The sequence below is a fragment of the Rhea pennata genome, chromosome 4 (assembly GCF_028389875.1).
Source record: "Rhea pennata isolate bPtePen1 chromosome 4, bPtePen1.pri, whole genome shotgun sequence".
NCBI classification, from domain to species: Eukaryota; Metazoa; Chordata; class Aves; order Rheiformes; family Rheidae; genus Rhea; species Rhea pennata.
In genome coordinates, this window is record NC_084666.1 from 26,196,384 (window position 1) to 26,215,244 (window position 18,861).

The 18,861-nt window shown below is 35.4% G+C and overlaps 1 protein-coding gene across 3 annotated transcripts in view; it reads right to left on the reverse strand.

Moving 5' to 3' along the window:
- Positions 1–18,861, reverse strand: part of ATP8A1 (ATPase phospholipid transporting 8A1) — a 117,768-nt gene that overhangs the window by 63,052 nt on the left and 35,855 nt on the right. For 2 of the 3 annotated variants that reach the window (XM_062575507.1, XM_062575508.1), the window contains exons 15-23: positions 17,677–17,721; positions 15,209–15,281; positions 13,045–13,150; positions 11,476–11,558; positions 10,065–10,114; positions 6,686–6,755; positions 5,547–5,631; positions 2,465–2,604; positions 441–579 (exon numbers count right to left, since the gene is read on the reverse strand). In XM_062575507.1, the coding sequence (XP_062431491.1) occupies positions 441–579; positions 2,465–2,604; positions 5,547–5,631; positions 6,686–6,755; positions 10,065–10,114; positions 11,476–11,558; positions 13,045–13,150; positions 15,209–15,281; positions 17,677–17,721 (791 nt within the window). The remainder of the gene's footprint in view (positions 1–440; positions 580–2,464; positions 2,605–5,546; positions 5,632–6,685; positions 6,756–10,064; positions 10,115–11,475; positions 11,559–13,044; positions 13,151–15,208; positions 15,282–17,676; positions 17,722–18,861) is intronic. The other variant, XM_062575509.1, reaches the window with a different exon arrangement.

Here is an 18,861-nt window from a genome sequence, read left to right on the forward strand (position 1 = left end):
AAAACACTTTAATGTACAATCTGCCTGTCTTGTTTTGCTTTAGTTGAGATTATGAATAATATCTTTTCTGGAAGGAAGAAAAAATTCAAAAAGGAAACTAAGAATACTTACATTTCCTTAATATAATTCTCTCTTACGGTCAAAAACAAAACAATATATTCTTTATGATTTTAGCTGCTACAAAAAGCACAAACGCCCATTTTTTTTTCCTCCTCTCTAGGATAACATGAGTTTTTCTAGCTGTTACTGTTGTAATGGAGGAAGAATTTACCATTCTCCACTCTCCCCCTATCAGAGATTGAAAAATAAGTTAACATTCTGGAATGCCATATATTAGTATTATTTTTACAAGACACCTTTGTGTTCTGACAATAATTTTACTCTAACAAGATCTATGATTTCTAAATCAGGTAACAAAATCATAAAATAAATGCAAATACCAATGTTAATGGCAGTCTCTTGTTTGTCCCCAGTAAGTATCCAAATTTTGATGTCTGCTTTCATGAGCGTCTCTATAGTTTCAGGCACTTTGTCTTGTAGTTTATCTTCGATTGCTGTTGCTCCAAGCAGCTGAAGATTCTGTGAAGACAGAGTATTAAATACTTGAAGTTTTTTCATTTAAATTCAGTTTTCCTCTTTTAGTGCTTTGCTGGTTTTATTCTTTAAGTTTTCCACATTTATCACAAGACTAGCACTCTGGAAATTCATCAATCACTTAGTATCAACTAACAAAGATCTTCCAGTTTATTCTCATGAGCTTTCAGTTAAATATCTATTTGGTTTGATAAGCTGTACAACACAAACACTACAGCTTCACTGAATTACTCACAAGCTCAATAGCTTGTTTGGCAAAAGCTACCTTTTCTTGAGAGGCAGCTCCGATTTGAAGACCTAATGAGTACCTTAGTTATAGCCTCTTTCACTTGTAATAACTTATCTTCACCTTGTAAAAACTATCTACTCATCTTAAAGACTATAAACTTGATTATGTTTGGTTTTAAATCCTCACACATCTAGTCTACACTGTTTTCCCTGAATACAACCATTTTGATATTTCACATTTCTCTAGCTTTAAAACTAGCTAACTCTCTTAATGCCAGTATTATAAATCTAATTGTGTTCAATGCTCCTAGTAGCATGGTCTGCATACTACAAGGCTGAAAAAGTACTAACACTAGTACTAATTTTTGTCAATACAAAAATTTGTATGGCTAGCAAGATAGCCATGGCATTAACAAAGCTATATAATTTTAAAATTTCTTCTTTCTAGCCGCATAAATTGCATATTTACATAAATTGAAGTCTCAGAAGTGATGGCAGCGATATACTCTCACTCTTTTTTCCTCTTTTTTCTTTTTTTGATAAATTAAACATGTCAGGTTCTTTCAACTTCCAAATTTATAGCAGTTTCACCAACATAATCCCTCCCTGCCTTTAAATAAAAAAAAAGGATTAAAAAAACCTTCAAACGGTATTGATCTCATGAACTCCCTTTGCTATCTAAGAGTCACAACATCCTTTTTAATTGCTGCAATCAAGTCTAATCATATCCTTTGCTATTCCTGCAACAGTGTTGCCAGAAAGTCAAGGGAAGCGATTACTACCCTGCTCTTGGAAGGCTGTATTTAGATATTACATCCCCTTCTGGGCCTTCAGTTCAAAAACAACACTGACTGAAGCAATTCCAGTGGAGGGCCACAAAGATGCATTACCATGTGTTACGAGTAGTTGAGGGAGCTGGCCTAGCTTAACCTGCAAAAAAAGAGAGGTGACTAAGGAGGAATTCCATTAATATTTTTTGCTAACTGAAGGAATTCTGTTAATATTTTGCTTACAGGGAAGTTCTATTCCTAAGAGGTGCACAGTAGCACAACAAGAGGCAACACTGACAAGCTGCAGCAACAGAAATTTTAATTCAGAAAAGAGGAAAAATGAAATTGAGCACCGAAGAAAATGATTACAGCGGCTGGAGAATCTCCATGCTTGTAGATACTCAAAATTTGACCAGACAAAGCCTTGGGCAGCTTGGTCCAACTTTAAAATTAGTCTTGCTTTGAGCAAGGGATTATGAGCAGATGACCTCTAAAACTCTTTTCTATCCTTAACTGATCTATGGGTCTAAGATCATTATACCTGAAGGAAATGTTTTGTCTGTTTCACATTTTATTCTAAATAATAGCAATTCTGAAAAATTAGCTCAACTGAAAAAAAAAAAAAAAAAAAAAAAAAAAAAATTTTTGGCAAGTACTCACTGCAAAAACTTTGTAAAAAGAATCTTCATTTCTGATCATCGGAAGCATAAGAACTACATGACTTGTCTGTCAGACTGCTAGAAATTTTTCTGTCTAAGCATTATTTTTCAATAAAGATTCAGATTTCATGGAATACAAAGAAGGAACATGAATTAAAAAAAAAAAAAAAAAAAAAAGAACACCTCTTCCTCCAACCCCTGAAAACTACATACTTTTTCAATCAGTTCATAGCTCTCCTCAAGTTTGAGTGCTCTATTCTGTATAGCTGTTGAAGCACGATGATAGACATCCAACCACTCTCGATATTCACTTTCTGAAATTTCAGCCACAGCAAAACACAGAGTTCGTAAACCTAAGGAGAAAACAGATAGCAAGCATGATTCAATATTTGTTAGTCCCTTCCTTAATATGCCTGCAATGAGAAACTACTAAAACCTAAATTTATTCTGTATTTTATGTATACTTATGCCCAATTTTCAAGTTACTGTTTCATATCCTGAATGACTTTGTTTCACATATATAAAGTAAAAAATGTAATAAAAACAAATTTTTTCAATGGAGTAACTCTATCAATGCAGATGAATGTATTACGGGTGACACTTCAGGGGGAAAAATAGAATTTTGTACAAGATTTAAGTTATCTTAAACTATACAGATATGCAGGTGATAAAGTGAAGAATTCAATATGTATAGAATATCAGCAAATGTTTTTTCAGGGCTAGTTTTGTTAGCTTTTTTTTTTTTTTTTTTTTTTTTAAAATCAGAACCTAATCATTTTTCTATTTTTAAGAAAATTCTTTTGATTATAATTGAAAAGAAAAATCTTCCCAAAGAAAAATGGAAAACAAAATATCATTTGGTCTGCTTTTTTAACAGATCGGAACAACAATGTAGAAAATAAATACACTTTACTTATCCAAGTAGGCATTAACATTCAAGCTTAATAAATGCTTAAATATAAATGCCAGCCATGCTAACCACTTCATTTTTGAACAACACATCAAGAACATGCAGCAAACGCCAAGGACATACTGTACTGCCACATAAAAGGATACACAGCAGAAACTCTGAAACATCATCAGCTGCAATATAAATTTGATGCAAAAATAAATACTGATTTTTTAAATCGATTCCAGAGAAAGATGAACTTTAAAAATTTAAGACTGAATTTAGTATTTTTGAAAGTTTAACAAGTGACTCTTTTGAAGAGTCTCTTTTTAATCTGTTGAGCAGAAAAGTTCAGAAAGCACTTGAACAAACTTCTCAGCACTAATATATATGAACACTGGTTTTAAAAGGCAGAATTTTTCACTTTTTTCTATTGATTCATTTATGTTGACTCAGCCCTGGCGAGGCCACATTTCAAGTGCTGCGTCCAGTTCTGGGCTCCCCACTACAAGAGAGACATGCAGCTACTGGAGAGAGTCCAGCGTAGGGCTACAAAGATGATCAGAGGGCTGGAGCACCTGCCCTACAAGGAACAGCTGCGAGAGCTGGGCCTCTTCAGCCTGGGGAAGAGAAGACTGAGGGGGGATCTTATCAATCTCTACAAAATACTTTAAAAGGCAATGGGTACAAACTGAAACATAGAAAGTTCCGCCTGAATATAAGGAAAAACTTTTATCATTGTGAGAGTGACAGAGCACTGGACCAGGTTGCCCAGAGAGGTTGTGGAGTCTCCTCCTCTGGAGATATTCAAAGCCTGCCTGGATGCAACCCTGCTCTAACATGCTCTAGGTGACCCTGTTTGAGCAGGGGGGTTGGACTAGATGATCTCCAGAGGTCCCTTCCAACCTCAGCCCTTCTGTGATTCATTCAGTCTAGCTTGAGTGCTTAGGAAATATGGTATCTGTTATATCACTGATTTAATGAGAATGGTAATTAAGAATTGGATTGAAATTATCATATTAATTCACTCAGGACAGCCGATATTAATCTATTTTGCCTTTTCTGCAACCACACATATAGTCTACAAGATAAATTAATTTTTATTACCTTTTCTTGGACTGATCTTGCCCTGAGAACTGTCCAATCAGTTCAGATAACTAGATTCTGAAGACCAAAAATGTATCAGGGGTTTTATGCTGCCGTGATATCAGTCAAATTTGTTTAGTTTTAGTTCTACTTTGAAGTTTCTTCTAGAACAAATTTATTATAACTTTCATACTTTGTAAGATTAATTAAGGCTAACCAAAATGTTTTCTGCAGAGATCTTGTTATGGAAAAGAAACAGAATGAAAAGATTTGAGGCTTACTTCTCCTATCAGAGACAGAATCAAGAGACTGAAGGTGTTGGCTATGACAGTAGCCAAACTGATAAATTCCATGGTAAACCAAAAGAGAATAATTAGAGAAGTCATATGGTAAAACATACAGAAAAAGATCATTGCTGGTACCAAGAAGATTTAGTCAGACCACAGATCTCAGCTATCAAAAGGTAAAGAGCCTATTTAAGAAGGAAAAAGTAACTTTTTCCATAAAGGGAAAATCTGAAAGACAATATGGGACAAGAAAGATATAGTTTTATTTTAATAAAGTTAAAATTTAAGTAAAAGCCTTTTTCTTAAGACATATCACTGATATTTGTAACATCTTAACAACTGTGTTAAAAAATTTGAAGAGGTAAAGAATCTGTAGTTCAGGTTCCTGTAACAATTATAATTCTGCTTCTAACTACTCCCTTGATCAGTTAGAACATTTTGATACTTCACAGTGCAACTCTAATCCTTGCCATGCCTCCTTTCTATTATCTCAGGTAAAGGAAGATCTAAGAACAGTGCTGCAAGAGCTTATACGACAGCAGAAACCCTTCCAGCAAATAGAAAAGTAGTGGTGACAGCTCCACTTATAACCACCAGTAACAGAGAAAATATACTGTAAAGCTGCCTTGAAAACACTATGCTAGTCATCCTAACACCTTTACATCGGCTGCTTTTTCCTGTGCAATTTTCCTTCTTGGGTGAGGAAGATGAAATCCATCAGGGAAAGTGAAATCTTCACAGAAGAACTGTGCAATGTGTTTACTCTTTGAAAAAAATTTACCTTCAGTTTAAAAGCCTTAATTTAATCCCAAATGCCCCTCCTTTTTTTTTTTTTTTTTTTTTTTTTGATGTGAACTTATTACTGAGACTTCTTGGGGAAAAGAAAGGCAGTTTTTGGAAGGCATTACTAAAACATTGTAACTTTCAAACTTAATGTGAATAAGACATTACAACAATATAAAAACCACAAAAATAAAAAGTTGAACAGAAATTGAGTTTCAGATTTAGTTTTATATTGCATAATATTACTCACCTTCTGTGGCAAATTGCTCTAGATGTTTTAAGGTGATTTCTTTGTATTTTGAACTCTCAGCAAGACGATCATAAATTACAGTATCCTGTATTTATAAATGCAAATAAAATGAACTTGGAATAATTTAATAGAATAAATGAGATTTGTTGGGTTGACAATACAAATTATGTAGGAAAATGGCAGAAAAATATGCACAGTATTGATTTATTTTGGTACCAAAAATAACTAGAAGTGAGTTTCTTTCAGGGAAAGGAAAGTACATCCAAAGTCCTCACATCCTACAAATTTACAACTTCTGCTATCATGCAGTTTTTTTCTCCTACAGTTTTTATTGTAGTTTGTTGTTATATTGAAGAACATTTTTTTTAAACCTTTGCCTTGCCACATGAGGCTTTTTGTCTCCTAAAATGTTGTCTTCCTCTTTAATATTAAGGCAACAAGTTAAAAAAAATAATGTTTTTAATAACTCTCAGATTCTCAGATTTTTTTGGCCAGCTTGAATACACAGAATATTAATGATACCTTCTTGTCTACACTTGAGAAGATATAGAATGGACATTTATATTCAATCATCTTCAGTTTTTAATACCATCTAGGATTTGGATCCTTCCCGCCCCTCAAATTTGACTTCAGATATGGAACAAGAACTAATGAAAAACTCTACCCTCCTGGATACACTGTGATCTAAGTATCTTCTTCCCATATATTCTTTTTGTTTCCAGGAAAATTTACTTCTGGTATAACAGCAACGTTAGATCACAATTCCCACCTAGTCACTGGTGCTAGATTACTATTCCTATCTAGTCATTTATACTAAGCTGCGTGGGCAAACAAATAATCAACTAATTCAAAACTTCAAACATTTTATTGGATTACAAAAGAAAACAATTAGTAGCAAGTACAGAGGTGCTAGTCAAAGTACAAAGAATAGAATGAGTAGGTCTGACTTACCTGCATAGGCAGTTAGAAAAAAAAAAAAAACAGTATAAAACACTAAATAATAAAATTAAGTAAATCAAAAAGGCATTTTCCTTCTCTCCATTTTGAATGCTATGACTACAGTTATAATAAACTTTTGCTTTTATGTTTGTGTCAGTAGCACACATTCTTTGATATAATGAAAATAAAATAAAACTCACAGCTCCTTTGCAGTAGAGTCTTAACTTTCCTGTCGGTGTGCGAACTATCACTGACATTCTCTTCCTAGTGCTGAAAGAGAAATAAGTACCCTTTGTGTGTATACAGTTCATAAATATTTGTGTTTGCCGACATTTTTATCTTAGACTATTGGTATGTATGTCAAAGCAAAAGAAATAAGGCCTATTCTGAATGATGTTCTTCAGGTGACTGGGATGGAAAAAACATTTTTACTGCCAAATATGTTGAGTTAACGTGGTAACTGCTTGTAGGCATTTTTCCTTCAAAACTGTATTTCAGAACCTTCATCTAAACACTGTCCATGAAGAAGCATCTCACAGCATAAAATATTTGTGACTGAGCTCATAAAGAGTTAAGGCATCTCTCTCCATTTTGTCTTATCCAAGAAATCTCAGACAAGCAGAGTTCCATAATCTTTAGACAGTACCCAGCTGGACATCTGCTGTGAGACCAATGGAGAAATTCAGATCATCTAAAATGCACTTATACTGCCTAAATTAAAAGCAAGCCTCAGACAGATTCACTTTAAATCCTGGCAAAATGATCTAGCCTATAGCTACTAAAATTCCTTACGCTCCCCTGGAAGTTCCCTTTAATTATGGAACTAATACAGTTATTTAGGGTTTGTATAAACTATAATTTTATATACGTACATATTATACACACACACAGATGTATTTAACAGGTAAAACCTCCATAGCTTTGCAATACCAGAAAACTGCAGTCCCAAAGTTCAGCATACAGTTGCATGTCTATCAGTCTACTGAGGATGTATCAGAGAATAGTATTTTCCTGTCGCCTTCTGAAAATTGAGCTATGAAGACAGATACTGAATCCTGACTGATAAATACATTTTCACAGTAAAACTACAACAAAGCTAGTGAGTAGGACTTACTGTCAAGGACTTCGACTTTTTATGATGTCAGTTTTATTTCTTTTACTTAGTGAAATACAGAAACCATGAAATAACACTATTACAAACAACTGAAAAACTTTTGAATGTTTTGTTTTGTTTTCTTCACCATGGGAAGCAGAATAGCTGGTACCTGCTATTCTGGTATGGAGTTGTTGCTGGATTAAAGATGGATATAAGGGGAAAGAGATGCTTTCTTCTTTCACAGAATTTGCTACCTCCAGAATTTGGGAGTGCAAAAGGACAAGCTCCTGATTGGCTCTGTTACTTTAAAGTCCATCTCAGATTTAAGATCATGATTTCATCATTAGTGCAACAACACAACCACAGAAAACAAACACCACTACAGAGACTTTGGTACCTCCTTTATCAGCCTCTCTAGCTTTTCTTCTGCATTTAGAAGTTTCAGTCTTTTGTTACAGAACAGAATCAGTTTTGGACCTCACTGAATGATGGAAAGGAGCTAAGATCTCAAATTCTCTAGAAGGAGGCCTAGTACAACAATGAAGGCAATGTGTATTATTTGTAGGACGGATCGGATGGAAGACTAGTCAAGCTACTGCTGCATTTCAAGTAAACACATTTGTATACTAAACTGAAAGTAGTCTTTAGACAAGAAGCTTTACTCTATAAAAGCTGTAGAAGGCTTTTGCTAGAATGTAGAGAAATTTCCCAGTGAGGGAGATGAAGATCAGTCATTAAGTCAATAGATGGTGAGTATTCCCAGATATTGAGATATTATTATCATGAATATACTCAATACTTGTCAGTAAAATTAATTTTAGTGCTAAAAATTCAGTTCATTCCTCTAACAGCACAAGTAGGTACAATCAAAACCTCTTAGTAGCACTGCTGGTAATGGCACATGTTGATGCAAGCACTGATGTACAAGCTGTGATGCAGGCTGTGGAAGTCAAGTCATCAGAACTTTAAGGCACATAGTGAACATAGCTTATGCTTACTAAAACAAGGAATTACATGCTTTAAACCATGCTCATCTCTGTGACTGGTTATACCTAGTCCAGGTGAAAAGACAGTACATGTACTTTGCACAGGGATGACTGAAAGCGTTAAGGTATTCTTTAATTCTGGATCCTTAACTGATATGGTACCTTCCCTTTATACTCCACTGAAGGTACATATCCTAGGTGTTATATGTTGGCTTCCCAGAGATAGCCGAGGAGCCCTGGACAATAGAAGGTCTCAACTACTCTCCACTGCCTTGAGCTTAAGATATCACAACAGTTGTGATAAGATAACATCTGAGCTAAGTATCTACTGGGGGTAAACTCATCAAGACACCACTTCCTCCACAGAGATCAGCACTACTTTTTAGGAATAACTGTCAACTAACTGCTTTCGGATTATCATTTGCTTTCAGTATGCTTACACACTGGTAGGACAGAAAACTACTTCCATGCCTATAAAAGTATATTACTAGCATATTTTATAAGTATGCTACTTCTCTTTTCACAGGTACATCTTATGATCTTCGTAAAGAAATAATACCATAACACACAACTCTACCAAACATTCCTACAGATTTTACCTCTGTGACTCACTTCTCCAAAAACCTACCCTTATTAATGCTGGAACGCTGTAAAAAAACCTCATGCTGGAATCAGTACAAGAAATCAGTTTGCATTTTTTTCCCCCAGGAAAAACAACTTACAACACCTGGAAACCCTTAACTCGGGAGTCTTAATTGTTACAGATTACTTCTCTGAAAGTACATTGCCATTCAGATGGTATTAGGTTTTGGAGTTGAAATTTCTTCTGCTGTGGAACAAGGGTGACCTCTAGTGCCTCCAACAAGTCAGTGCCAAGTAAAACTAGGGAATACACAGAGTAAGTAAAGAACAACTATAAAATCTGAACTCAACTTTACAGTTGAGTGATGGGTATCCACTGAAAACCTTAATCCTCCAAAGATTAAGATTCACAAGTAATTCTCTTTTCACTAGGAAGTATCACTGTTTAAATTATAATAAATTGATACTGGTCTGAAGCTTATTCCCCTCAAGAATATCAATTTTCTAATTCATTCCCATGGTGCTAGTGCTTTCAGAAATAAATTTAAAATCTCATTTCTCTATACTCTCTATTCACACTTTAAAAAAATTTTCAGAGAAATTTTTTGGAAGCTTTGAGTAAAAGTGAAAATGAAAAATATTAGCCAAAAAGGAGATGACAGAAAAATTATATACCTCTGAAAATAATGTTACAATACAAACAGACTGTGATCTTACTCATGTGCATTGTTTTGTCTATAGTATGGTCATACACTCTAAAGTAATAAAAGCCATACAACTTGCACTCTTTGTAAAGTATAAAACTTTAAAAAAGATTTTTCTTTACAAATATAGCAAATGCAAATATTTGTATTTGTAAGAAAAATTCATAAAGTACTCTAATAAAAGATGTTAGGTGTTCAACATGCCATTTACCTTGTAAATTCCAGTACATTTAGCAATTCATATCGTTCTTCCTGCCCCAACTGAAAAATAATAATAATTAAAAAAAAAGAGATAAGAATTAATGCAGAAGGATTTGCTGTAGAAAAAGATACACAAAGAAACAAACCACACTTCAACAGATCACAGAATCAAAGAATGTTGAGATTGGAAGGGACCTCTGGAGATCATCTAGTCCAACCCCCCTGCTCAAACAGGGTCACCTAGAGTATGTTAGACAGGGTTGCATTCAGGCAGGCTTTGAATATCTCCAGAGGAGGAGACTCCACAACCTCTCTGGGCAACCTGCTCCAGTGCTCTGTCACTCTCACAATGAAAAAAATTTTCCTTATATTCAGGTGGAACTTCCTATGTTTCAGTTTGTGCCCACTGCCTCTTGTCATGCTGCATGGTGCTACTGAAAAGTGTTCAGCCCCACACCCTTCACATTCCCCCTTAAGATATTTTATAGGCATTGATAAGATCCTCCCTCAGTCTTCTCTTCCCCAGGCTGAAGAGGCCCAGCTCTCGCAGCCGTTCCTCACAGGGCAGGTGCTCCAGCCCTCTGATCATCTTCGTAGCCCTACGCTGGACTCTCTCCAGTAGCTCCATGTCTCTCTTGTAGTGGGGAGCCCAGAACTGGATGCAGTACTCGAAATGTGGCCTCCCCAGGAGTGAGTAGAGGCAGGATCACCTCCCTTGACCTGCTGGCAACACTCTTCCTCATGTACCCCACAACACCATTGGCCTTCCTGGCTTCAAGGGCAAATTGTTGGCTCATAGTCAACTAGCTGTCCACCAGTATTCCCAGGTCCTTCTCTGCAGAGCTGCTTTCAAGCAGGTCAGACCCTAGCCTCTACTGGTACATAGAGTTGTTCCTCCCTAGCTGCAAGACCCTGCACTTGCCCTCAGTAGGTTTCTCTCCACCCAACTCGCCAGCTTATCAAGGTGTCTCTGAATGGCAGCACAGCCCTCTGGTTTATCAGCCACTCCTCCCACCTTGGTATCATCAGCAAACTTGCTGAGCAGGCACTCTGTCTCTTCATCCAGATCACTGATGAGTAAGTTGAACAAGATGGGACTCAGTAATGAGTCCTGGGGAACTCCACTAGCCACAGGCCTCCAACTAGACTCTGCGCTGCTGATGACAACCCTCTGAGCTCTCTGCCTTTCAGCCAGTTCTCAATCCACCTCACTGTCCACTCATCTAACCCACACTTTCTGAGCTTGCCTGGGAGGATGTTATGGGAGACAGTGTCAAAAGACTTGCTGTAGTCAAGGTAAACAACATCCACTGCTCGATAAGCCACTGCTCTAGATATGTGCCTAGATGCAGTTGTTTAGAAATTACTTAATATGGCAATAGAAAATACTGCAAATAATACTGTTATTATAATGTACTTACAGACTCTATGATTACTGAGTCAGGTGTCCTTCCAGTGAATACAAAACGAAGATGCCTGGCTGCTCTGACCAATGCTCCTTCATCTGCAATAAATCAATTAGTACTTTCAAAGAAGTTCCACAAAATTGCTATTTACCCCCATAATTCAATGAGGACAGCCCAAGATTTTCTACTTTTGATTTTCTTTTTCCTCGATAGGTTTGTAAAATTAGAGGTGATGACTGAATAGAAAGACTCTTTGTTTCTCCTATTAAAACTGTGCTGAAATGAGTTTACATTTCAGAGAAAATATGCTCCAAAAGGGACATGCCTCTCAGTGCAGTAAAAAGAGCAACCTGTTTAAAGTTTAAGTTGCAGCCTTGTTAACTCTGCATTGCTGTAGATACGACGATACAGTTTCATCGAGAGAAGGCACCCTGCCTGTCTTCTCCCAATAAGCCTACCTTTTGGAAGTAAGACGTTTGGATGCTCTCTGACTAAACATGGCTTAAAGAACAAACCTCCCACTTCTGGGCAAGTGCCTTATTCAGTAGGACATCACACAAGAAGGTAAGTACCTTCTCCAAGTAATGTTTTAGAAGACAAGGGGCTAACTCAGTCTTGTAAATAACAGATAAATTTAATGCCTACATCCAGGAAAGGTTTCAAGTTGTGACTCAGTCTCCTACAGGCATCAGTTCTCCCCAGACGGTTCAAGATACCAAACCGAATTAGCTCACTATGCCCAACAAAATGCAGCTCTCGTCTCGTTAACTTTATTTTATTTACTTTATTTATTATGGCCCTACCTCTGCCCTGTCTTTTAATTCTTGTAGGACAGAATTTGCAGACAAATGGCTACCTAGGAGTTGAGACAGACAGAAAAAGAAGGCTGGAGACTGAGCTTCATATGCCTTCTCCTATCGTAATTTGTCATATTAAATTACCTCAGTAGAACTGATCATATTTCAATCATTTTGCCTTGCTCCATCAGGCCCTGAATTCAAAATTGTCTATGCAGCAGAATAGGCCTGAACCAGATCTTTTGTACTCTAATCTTTTTTCCACTCTGTTTATCTAGTAGAGCTTATCACAACTTTTATCCCTTAAAAAATATATATTTTTTTCATTTTTGATTAAAATATGGTCTTTGTTATAACTTAATGCCACTGTTACCAAATATGGAACAGGTACAAAAGCAAGAACATCAGCTTGCCTCCTGGTTTATTTTGATTTCTATCTGCATTTGAGTAGTTCACTCAGAATTCCACAGTAATCTGATAACAGCTTAGTAATACTACAGTTACCAATCACCCCTTGCCATTATGTAATCCACAGGAAATCCATACATATTTACTAAAGCAAAGGAAATCCATACATATTTACTAAAGCAAAGTGAGCAAGAAAAAAAAATCTAATATTATTTTTCTTGATAAATCTGTTTTCAGATGACACCAATTCTCTTTAGGGAGGCTCGTCTTTTTTAATTTCAGTAGATACTTCAAAATAAACAATACCTTTTGAATACGATTTTCTTGTTGGACAGACAGAATACTTTGCTCTATGTTCACTCCATTATTTGACTCTCACCTGGAGATGCTGCTTGATATATGATCTTATCACCTTCTCTTTCAGGAACAGCTGTATGACACACTGCCATCATTGTCAAAAACTCACATATTATAGGTGCAGTTGGCTAAAGAAAAAAGCGTCAGAAAGTGATAAATCAATTGAATAATACATGCAATTGAAACGTAACAATAAATACGGACAAATAGGTAGTCAAGAAAAATCTAATGAAATGTTTTTTTTTTGCTTTAACTATCAAGAACTAAATAAAACAGACATTATCTATCCTCCAATTTCAGCAAGCAGAGTAACTTCTTGCTGCTATACTTCAATACAGACTATACAGATATTGTTTAATGGCATTTCCTATCATAATCATCAAAAGGGAATACCTAGAAATGTAAAATAATTCACATAAGCATTTTACAGGAAAGCTAAATTTGAATCCTGTATTGAAAGAATTTTAGTTTAAAAAAAATTGACAACTGGTTTTATTATTCACTTAAGTTTCTTCAAATGTTATTTATTAAAAAATATTCCTCTTTATATTACTTGTTTTGTTATATTGTATTTGACAGCTTTTAAGAACCTTTAGAAAATGCAGCAACAAAACTCTAAGATCTATGGAAAACACTGCCCGGTCAGGTAAATGGAATTTGTAAAGAAAAGAATTTAAAATGGTTTAACCAAGGGAATAAGGGAAAAAGAAAAGATCTAATCAAAATAGTTGAAATGTGTGACTAACATACTAGTAAGACATTTCATGTGCGTCTGAAGTTGGCAAAAGGAAGGAATCTATTCATGAACAGTTGTTCAAAAAACCCGCATCATTTCCCCTAAATAAGCTAAAAACAGCTGCCACCTCAAACTGAGACTTTTTGTAGAATATTTTTAGCATTTCTGATTAGTAGTACACTAAGAATATCAACAACAGAATTGAATTTACAATTACTCTATAAAATATAATAATCTCTCAAAACTTAATTCTGGAAACAACGAATGGGTGAATTCTTATATTATTCAGATCAAATCAAAGCTCTTTATAATCAAACATGGGATCAAGTACCTATTATCTTCAACTGAGAGCCCCCAAATCCTCCAAGACATGCTCCAAAGGTTCAGTTATAGACTCTTTTCCAAAGCACTTCTGAACACAGTCAACCTACAGTGGTGAAGCCTCTCTGAATTTGTGCCTCCATTTCTACTTTAAAATGCATACAAACATCTTTTTTTTTTTTTTTTTTTTTTTAAGGGAAAACAACTCGAAACATTTTGCCCGATTTAATGCATATTCATAGAGATTTAATACATCTCTAAAGACACTTTCAAGATTCAAGTCTTCTCCCCAAGTCTTCTGTACACCTAGGATTCTATAAACAACATTACTCAAAGGAAAATTTATCTTTCAGCCTACATTACCAGCACCTAAACTGGCCTGTACATTTCTGTATGAGAGATCCCTCTGTCACATTTGTAGGAAGAAAATACTTCAATGTCTGCCCATTCCCTGAAACTATCCTCATGGGAAGACAAAATTTAAGCAAAAAGGGTAAACTGAACAGTTTAAGGATTCCAGGCAGGTGTTCTTTGTTAATAGCTAGGTAAAAACATCTCTAGCACAAATGACAAACATTAATGATTAGACTTATCAACTATAATCAAATTATAAACTAAACTATTAATCCACTGTGAAATGTACCATCTCTTTGGAGCAAATATCAGACTCGTGCTTGATTATAAACGTGTATGGTTAATTCCCTACTTTTAACTCAGCCTGGGAACAGAAATAATTAATCACATCAAGATAGTAAGTTGACGCGGCTAATCCTGCAAGCTTTGATGGATAGCATGAGAAACATATGAACAGCATGACTTAGGATGGTAACTTCAGGGGTAAAAATACCCATAGAATCCACAACGTAAGACTACTATATTTCAGTCTTAGAAATTCTGAGTCTGAAATTCCTTACAAAGGAAGGCTCTCCGCAAGTTAACACTGGATGTTAGTTCTAGATGAATCTAAGTTACACACATCAATAGTGAACAATTAAAAAAGTATTCATGACTACACGTAGGTTTTGTGTAAGTACTTAATTTATTTTCCTTCAAAGGAAATCATCTTCTAGCTTACCGAAAGACAAATGTGGTTTCACAAAACAACAGTTATTGTTTCTGTATCACTTACATGATTGCTTTGAAGATTCTCCAGTAATGACGAGTCACTAAATGCTTTATCTTCCCCATTTTGTGAGCTCTGCCTAGAAATAATTAAGTAGAAGAGAGAAAACCATTAGCATGTTCTTAGCAATTCATCTGGAAATCATCTACACTACTGTGCTGAGATCAGACATAAATTTCCATTTGTAAGTTGTGCAACACAGTGCTGTGGCTGCAAACACCTACGATGAGAAATTGAAATGAACAAGTGCTTGTTACATATCTCCAACATTTATCTACTTTAGCTAAACTTTGATTTACATAAATATTCTCACATGCAGGGAAGTTTTTCTACTGACTTCAGATAATGCAGGAGGAAGTAAAAATCTACTAACATAAAAGATTGTGGCTTCTGGTCTCCCTAGGAGGAGATTATTAGAGGCACATAGAACAAGATAGGCCTTAGGAAATAATATTTCTGTGAGAAATGAGAAGCTTCAGAATCGGATTGCACACATTTACAGAAAAGCTAGTGAGGTAGCTAAAAGAGTTAAAGTAAACTGAGTTTGTGCATCAGGGAGGTCTGAAATGAGATGGCTTGTTTCCTATTGCCCACGACCAAAAAGAAATTTAGTGAACTGATGTATAAAGATGGAGCAACAACGCAGGAAGGGATCAAAGACAGAACTCAGAAAACAAAATACTTCTAGATCTGTTTATATCTTGTTACAGACTTGCTAATACAGCTGACTGTTGAGCATGAGGACAGTCCATCTGAGTTTGAATCTCAGTGAAACAAAATAGGGCTGAAAAGCGAGCCTAGTTTGGAGAAAAATTATTCTTTTTCCATTTACATTGGATTTTGCCTTGGTCACACAATCCTAGAAGAGCCTGAACATACTCAGTGACTTAAGTTGGAGACTAAGCCACAGTCACATCAAAGGTATGTCTAAAGATTCTCTATGGAAACAAGAGAGGGCTGTTGCAGTCCTGTATTAACGTGAAGGAACATGAAATGACAGTACCTCCTCCACATAAATTCTCAAGGACCACTTTTTGCACAAGCCTATAACAAAAGCAAGAAATCCAAAGCATTCTCAATCAATGAGAATTTTTTAAAAATAAATATTAAAGCAACTGGCACTTAAAGTGCTGAAAGGTAACAATTTCAAAAAAAAATTAAGTTTCTTTAGATCTTAAGGTTTAAACTTTATTTACTTAAAGCTTTCTGATAGAAAAACTTCAGGATATAGATCTCATCTGTAGCAGCAAAGACAAATAATTTCTGAATTCTCAGTGCTAAAAATAAACTGCACACTAGTCCGAGGTATAACTGTATACATATAAAAGTAATACATACAAGTTTACTTACATATAAGTGTAAGGTATAAGAGGACACAATAAGTATTTTATGAGTAAACATGCTAATTTTATATATAAGCAATAACATTATTTTAACAAAATCACTAATTTGTGCATGGCTAAGCATGCTCATCCATGTTTGTAAGAAATGGGCCACTACAACAAATACAGATATCCAGGTCAGGTAGAATTTTAGGGCACGTGCGGGTGTGAGATTTTTTTGGGGGTGAGTGTGGGGAGAGATTTTTGTTCCCTTTTTTAAAAAAAATCTAGAAGGATTGTTAATTCTAATTTAGCAAAACAAGTTTTTTCCTCACAAACTTTTTAAACATACAGAGACAACATACAGCATAGTTTTTGGTGCAATATCTTGAATAATACATAATGATAATTTAAAAACTGCATTTTTGTCCCCTTTTTATTTGAGCTAATTTTGAACAGAATAGCCAATGACTGGTTTAGGAAAGAACAATGAAGACAGTACAAGGCATCATGCAGATGGGAATAGAAAGGAAGTCAGGACACCACCTTTCCTGAGCTTCTTGTTTAAAAGACTAATGTTGGCTCCAGGTGCATTTGGGTGCTTTAATCTCAATTTCAGTTAAGAAACTTAAAACCCACCAAGACTCAAATAAACAAATAAACAAACAAAAAACCAAGTAGCGCTAATATTCTAAGACCCTGTGTAGAAAATAAAATATTAACAATAGTTATTACATATTTTTTCACTTTGAACTTCAGACTATTCTTCTAACATATTATTACTAACTCATTACTAGGTAACAATAGAAATATTTTCAAAAGTGTCATCAAAGCCACCTTGATACCTTTATAAATAACCAGAACTGTCTCTCTAAAAGCTTTTCTGAATTGTACTGTCAGCAGGACAATTGTGCTATGCCTCAGTGGCTGTATTAGTTAATGATTCTGTTCCAGAGTACCCAACCTGATCACTTACAATTTGTGCTGACAGAACTCTATAAGCCTCAGTCAGCCTGCAACAATTTGAAGCTAAAACACCTTCTGAGAAAAATATCTCCTATTTAGCTCTATTTCTAAAAATCTATTTATCTCACTGATTTTAAGCAAGAATCTTAAACAAACATCACATACTCCATGATTTTTAGAGCTTACCAATCATCTGAAGGAACACTATAATCCTCAGGCTCAGGGCAATGGCTGCACAAAAAGTAAGAGAGGAATAGAAACAGGTAGAGGAAGAAGAATCACAGATGCTACAAAATTTGATCACGTGTAAAAGAGAAGTTAATGAAATTACGTTACTAAGAAGTGAAAGATTTAAAAGCATTTTAATGATTATTTTCCCAGTACCTAGGTAACAATAAAGCATTGCAAAAAGTATGATACTTCTGGTTGAGGCTTTATAAACCATAAAGGATAATTTTTGTTTGATTTAAAGCCTACCTATTTACTAATGTATGCCAGCTGATATACTAGCATTTTTCCTCTTTATAAATCTTGCTTTATATTTCAGTATACATTAACCAACAAACTGTCTTTTACAGAAGTCCATGTCAAAGCCTAATACATAACAGTTGAACAGGCTGTTATGACTGTGACTTTGTTCTGGAAATTGGTAAAAGTTGGTCTAAAATTGGAATATACTAATTTTTAATGCAAGAAAATATAGTAGGTACTCAGAAACTGAGGCAGAACAGCTAGGAGCAGATGTCAAAAAAAATATCTTCATAGTAAAAAGGGAATGAGGTAGACAGCTAGTAATTAGGTTGAAGACAGCTAAAAGGAGAGCCCACTGAAAAAGAGACTCCACTTTGAAAGTCTGAAAACTTTATTGGGCTGAAATGTTACATTGTTTCACTTGAAACATCTAATTGTGTTGTGACTTTGTTTCTGTACACATCAAAATCGGTTCCGCCTCAGCAGCTATCACTTCTAACATCAGATATCACATCGAACCTGCCACCTTAACACATCTAAGAAAGACTCAGTCAGAAAATAGGCAGAAAGTATATCCAGTGCATACTAAACAGAATGAAAACTACCACAAACATAGTGTTTTGGAAACAGTATTTTAGATGCCATCTTACTAATTTAAAGCGTACACTCAAAAAGACAAAGCAATTCCTTCCTCCAACTGCGTGGAATCCTGGGACAGTGCTACAGTTTCATATTAAACAAATAGTAGCCTTTCTTGCCATGTTAATCAGCTTATCCGGCTGAATTCAAAAAATGTTAATGCAGCTAACTGTAGCATGTGAAAGATCTGGCCCTATGACAACACAGGTTCAAATATATCGCAAGTTATACTGCACTGAAAAAGAAGAGGCATGGAAGATG